The 6,125-nt window shown below is 36.1% G+C and overlaps 1 protein-coding gene across 1 annotated transcript; it reads right to left on the bottom strand.

Annotated features, from left to right (window-relative positions):
- Positions 1–3,413: 3,413 nt before the first annotated feature.
- Positions 3,414–4,462, bottom strand: CBG27985 (the record flags this gene model as incomplete). The annotated part of the gene is made up of 2 exons (XM_045240301.1): positions 3,414–3,494; positions 4,328–4,462. 2 exons carry the CDS (start codon positions 4,460–4,462, stop codon positions 3,414–3,416), a joined length of 216 nt encoding a protein of 71 aa, XP_045099717.1.
- Positions 4,463–6,125: the final 1,663 nt, after the last annotated feature.

Below are 6,125 nucleotides of genomic sequence, written 5' to 3'. Positions count from 1 at the left end.
AAATACAATCAGTGTCCATAGTTTGAGAAATCATCAATAGACACTGAGAAAATCTACTTGTGACAAGACGAAATAAAAAAAAGTGAGAAGATAATCAAATTGACGGCAAAAGAAACTTGCAAGTCCTTTATTTCCCTCTCTTCGCCCTCCTTCCATGCCAAAATAAGGGATGAGGATAGAAAAAAAGAAGTGTTGTTTTCTGTTCAAAGAGACATTTTCTTAGTGTCATCAGAATAAGACAACAAGTGACACATCCATGGCGGTCAAAGTCATTCGAAATGGAAATAACACAGGGTTAACTTAACTTTTCGACTTTTTTTTCCGTTTTTTTTCTTGACCAAAAACGGCGACAAAAAAGTATCTAATTTCGGTTTGTAATTGCCAAAAAATACATGATGGTGGAATTACTTCTTCTTTAAGAAAAAAAATGCAGAATTTTTGATACTTTCTTTTTCAAAAAAAGTTTTAAAAAACACGATTTTCTTGAACACTAACACTAATAGATGTATGAAATTGAAAACCATGGCTAAACAAGCAAACTTACAACAAATACGGCGCAAAAAATGATGGATTCGAGGGGTGTGAAGGTGAGAAAAAAGTGGCGGAATCGGTAGAAAATGGGGAGTGTTCCCCACAAACACACACTTTTCAATCAAGGCTAAGGTAGCAGAGGATGAATTAATTGGGCGAGGTCGCCTTGGGAAACAATAGGATGGGTTGGTTGGAAGATTTATTAGGAGCGAGGTGATAAGAAAAAATACCCAATCAGTAAGATAAGTTGTTGGTTTGGAAAGACCAAGGAAATTAGGGATTTTGTGAAAACCGAAATTGACGAATGAAGTGATGAAATACTTGACTCCTAAGTGTAAATCGAGAGGCCCCACATGAAATTGACCGAGTGCCGACATGCAAATGAGTATTAGAAGAATAGAAGATCGGATCTCTAATGTTGTGCAAATTTTCAAAGAACGGAATGGAGCAGTGTCGTCTAGTAGACAACGGCCCGTTCCCTGCATCGTCTTCTTCTCCAGGAGCGCCCCCGCACTGGTTATGCAAATATAATGACATGGAGAGTAAAGAGTGCAGTGCAAAAGAGCACAACACATTTAGACGAATGTATTATTTTTCTATCTCCCTCTGTATGTTTATAAATGTTCGGGAAGGGTGTCGATTTGCAGTTCCAGTTGCTCAATGGAGACAGAAAAAACATGAATGTAAAACTCCCGAGAAAGACATCCGGTTGGTTTTATAATTTGTATATTATAAACACCGACGATATTATGACATGATCGGCCAAGGGAATAGGGTCAGCTATTCTCTCACTCACATTTAACGGGATCTGTTTTTATACAACAAGCGGATTAGTTATATATGTTCTGGGAACCAAGCCTTTCGTGTCTGTAGCTGGTTACGCGCCTAAAAAGTGTACAACTTTTACCGATTCGGGAGTAAAAGTTGAACGAGTAGTAGCAACAGAAAATGAGAAAATGGTTGGAAAAGTTTGCTTTAGGCGAGGTAACACCAAACAACGAATTAGGGATACAGAGGGCAAAATTTTTGGAAATAAAATAGGTTGGAAATTGGCAATTGAAAAAATATCTACTGTGTTTTCTCTATAGAAGCCAACCCAATGCGTCAATTTTGAGCTCAGTTATTTCAATTACTGTGAAAGATATAGAAAACTTTTAACTGATAAAACATTGGTGGTATTATAATATATGATTCAACAGTTAGCAAGTTTTTGATATCTCTCACAAGAATCGAGATAATTGAGCTCGAATAAAATTTTTGGCTGGGAGGAAGTACGGTTCTTCTTACAATGAAAAATGCTCCGTCTGTCTGGGACTTACTTAAACATTTCAAGGGGACATTAGGATTTCTATTGTGGTGTGCGGTATGTAATCATGAACTACAGAGCTGTTAAAATATTTGTTATTCTTGGCTTTCTGAAAGATAGAAAATCTATAGCATCGAAAATAAAAATTTAAAAAAAAGTATACTCAAATTTAATGAAACTGCACAAGCCATATTCCGGGGAAACTCGTTAGCTGCGAAAAATTTGTTTAATCTAAATTCGGACGTTTTTACAAGGTTTCTCAGTTTTTAAAAAATTTTGATTTCACAAAATACTTGAAAACGTTTTTTCTCTGCTAGCCAAACCGCTATAAAAAAAGAAATTTTAAATGAAAATTGGGTATATATGACGAAAAATGGAAAATTAAAAAAATGAGATTTTGAAATAATTCTTACTATTAGCTAATAAAAAAAGTAGTAAAGTCACAATTCCAACTAACAAGCAGCCTACCAAAATAGTGTTAATCACTCAATTTATTATCTAACTCTGCAAGCAAGACTCTTAATTCTAGTCCTGATAACCCTAACCAATATATTACGACCTGATAAAAATAAGATAAGAAAACGAACGAGCTGTGGGGTAAAACTAGTATTATAAGGATTCTTTTTCCTGTCTAGAAGGCTATTTTTGCTTCTTTCTCCATTTTGTATAATTAAGAAGACTCTGAAAAACCATGCAAATAAAATGAGAAATCTACAATATGAAAAGCAAAAATGCTGGTTCAAATTTCTGTGATCGCTCAGAAAATTCTGCAGTCATAAAATTCAAAAAGAGGATAGTTTCCTTTGGCGTCCCAGAAATTTTACTACATTTGGTCACGAAATCGCTTTGGTGAGAGAAAGAAAAAAGACGAGAAAAGATCTAAACATGGGGAGGGCATGGATCGTAAAACTGTTCGCTTTCGGTGAAGAACTCTTTTCTCGCACACAATGATGACGTAACTCCGGAGAGGTTGGCTGTTTGATGGTAGCCGTTGGTGTGAGTGGCGGTGTGGTGCATAGAAATGCGATACACATCAAGGAGTCCTATCGGTTTTTGCCCATCTTTGTTTTTGAGGCAGTTCCAATATCTGATCATGATGTGGTATGGGGTGAGGTGAGATACGAGGAATGGCAACTTCAGGAAAAAAATTGGAAATTCTGATTTAGAAATGAAGTCTTCTTCAGCAGAAAACTGACTGATTAGGTTAACAACTTCGATAAAGATTTCCATATAATTTTCACCTCGAAATATGTGTTTCGTACAATTATTTTTATCATCTAAATACGTGTGTAGAAGATAGTAACAAACAAAATAGTTAGGAAAAAACGGAAAAGAATACAGATTAAATGACAAGAACCCACACGGCGGGCCAGTCGGCTGTCAAGTTATATTGAATAAAGGCGGTGATAAAAAGTGATTAATGACTGTTTGAATATCACTGGATTCTTTTGTTTTCTGTGACCAATTCCAGTAGACAAGTAGTAGTAGAGTTACCAAAAAATTTAGTAAAAAAGAAACAAAAACGGGGGAGGGGGGACAATAACACTTTGTGCGGGATTTATGACAAATTTTTGGGTTAGTCTCCGGGGGAGCTAGAGAGTAAGCGGTCATTTATCATTGAACCTACTAAACGGGTCGTAGAGAGCCACCCAGATATCTAAAATAATGAATTGCAAAAGGGTCCCAACAAGGATACGAGGGAAAATCGCACGGAGTTTTCTATAAGCAATAATTCGGGAAAAATGTACATCACCGGTCAATAAGATATAAAAAAATGTTTTTTTTTTCAGTTGATTTCCTATTATTTTCACTATTTTCAGAAGTCTGTAGCACAGCTGTCAAGTTTCCCATCACTTTGAAAACGTTGGAGGGTGTCAAACATACATATATTAAAAAATTTGTATTCACAGAATTTTTGAAATTTGCTAGTTTTTTAAATGTTTTCTGATTTCAAAGAGACACCCTTTTCCGGCACGTTTTGTATTGAAACCGTGTGAAATAGGTGCTTTTTAGGAATGGTCATATATCTAAAACACTAGGAATTTTCAAAAATTTATGTGAATGTAAAGTTTTCATTCTAGGTCTGTTTTACATTTTACAAATATCTCAAATGGATCGGAAACTGCACAGCCGAGCTCCACAGTCCTGAAAATGGTCAAAATAACAAAAAATCAACAAAAAATACGTTTTTTTTTTGAATATTTTAATGACCTGTACTGTATATCTTGAAAATACCAAAAACTACCCCTAGGCATCATTTTTTTTAATTCTGAATTCCAACGAAATCATTTTTATTCTCTCCCTTTCTAACCAAATAAAACCCAGAATAAGATGTCGGTTAGATGAATAAGACATAAAACCGCCGATGGAAATGAGCCGAATCCAAATGAAACCCATCGAATTGAATAAAAATGTTGTTTTCTCCAAACGACCATACCGAAATGTACAGATTCGGAGACAAATAAAATGCGCACACTTATTGCGCACTACCTCTTCATCACGTCCGTCAGTCAGCATCAACCCGAACGGCTTTGGGAGTAAGTAATGTAAATGACCAAGTGTGTACTCTCTATTAGTAACTTTCTCCAATGCCAAAACTTCTTGTGATGATGATAGCGTTGTCATTTTTCCCGAAAAGTACTTACGTTCAGATAGAAAAGTAGGTGAACATTGATATTAAACGTCGAGAATGAGGGATATGGAAGGGGAATAAGACAAACATGTCATTAAACCAAAACCGAAAGGCCATTTACCACCATACGAACACGGATCACATAATGACCGGGTATAGAGGCGGGGTGAACAAAAAAACGGGTGATATTTGAGATAGAATATCTTATTGAAAGAAGAAGATTGAAAAAAAAGCTCTAATGAGAAAAGGAATACTGGAACAGCCCATAAAAGCTCTCATTCCCTCAAATACAAATTCAAATCTTCTGATTTTCGAAAATGTGAATTGAACTCGAGGAGTCGCTATCAAGAAGGTCCTAAACCCAAATTAGATTGCAACTTAGAAGGAACGAAAACCAGGAAAGCATAAAAATTTCAAGTGGCGGCCAACTGAACCACGGTGCATCATACTAGATGGTTGAATTGAAAGCGCATTAAAAAGGGCGGAAAGAAATCTGGAGAGACAGAACGGAGGGGAATGAATATCGCGCGGGAGACGGTTAATTGTTGTCGTGGGTCAAGTGGAGAGTAGGCTCCTGTGTTAATGCCGTCGAGAGTAGATGAAAGCATACACGCTTCTTTACCGCCTGTTGGTCATATCCATGAGAATAGCTCTTATTCAGTGGCAATTGACAAAAAATAAAGAGAAGAGGTGTTGAACAAGTAGGGTTTTAGAATGAAAGAGGGATTCATGCTAGGACTTGGAAGTAGTTTAATATAACATTTTCCAAAGATTCTGAATGTGAGTGAAATACGTTTTTTTTTTTGACAATTAGGTTCTGGCCATTTTAAAAACATTTGTTAAAGTTTGGTTCTAGGCACTTAAAAATTTTTTGAAAATACCTCAGCCTAGACTACCATAACTTACATTAGGACTACAAACACACTAACGGTCAACAAAAAACACAAAAAAACGTATTTTTGAGTTGATTGTAACTATTTTCAGAAGTCTGGAGCTCGACTGCCAAGTTTCTGAACACTTTGAATTTTTTGGAGAGTGTGAAACAAACCTAGATTTAAAACTTTGCATCCACAGAATTTTTCGAAAATTCCCAGTTTTTTAGCTAGTTGCCGATTTCCGAAGCTCGCCCGTTATTGGCCTGTTTTTGTACACAACGCAATAAAAAGAATGTTTTTTTTCAGAAATTGGCAAGTAGCTGGAAAACTAGGAATTTTCAATAAATTCTATGAATGCAAAATTTCCAATCTAGATCTGTTTCTCACTTTCCAAAGGTATGGGAAACTTGACAGCCGAGCTCCAAATTGGTCAAAATGGTGATCAACTGAAAAAAAAATTTTCTCATCAACTGGTACTAAACTGTTGTTCAGACTAACCTAAATTTTTACAATGTAAACAAAAACTGACACTTCAATACAAATTACATTAAAGAAATAACATTGATTCTTCATCATAAAATTGCATCGGCTCTTGATCTACACTCTAAATGTATATGATCTCACCCCCCCCCCACCATCTGCGTGAGCACTTGTGCTCATTAGCATGAACAAATATCTGAGTGGAACTGCCGCCCGAAACGAACACAGTCCGGCCCATTTACCAATAGAAATAGGTTTAGACGAAATGAACTGGATGGATGGTTCGATGCCCATTTTTCGA

Source organism: Caenorhabditis briggsae (genome assembly GCF_000004555.2).
Source record: "Caenorhabditis briggsae complete genome, chrX, whole genome shotgun sequence".
NCBI lineage: Eukaryota > Metazoa > Nematoda > Chromadorea > Rhabditida > Rhabditidae > Caenorhabditis > Caenorhabditis briggsae.
Note: the sequence above shows the minus strand (reverse complement) of the source record. Positions and strands in the feature narration are given on the sequence as shown.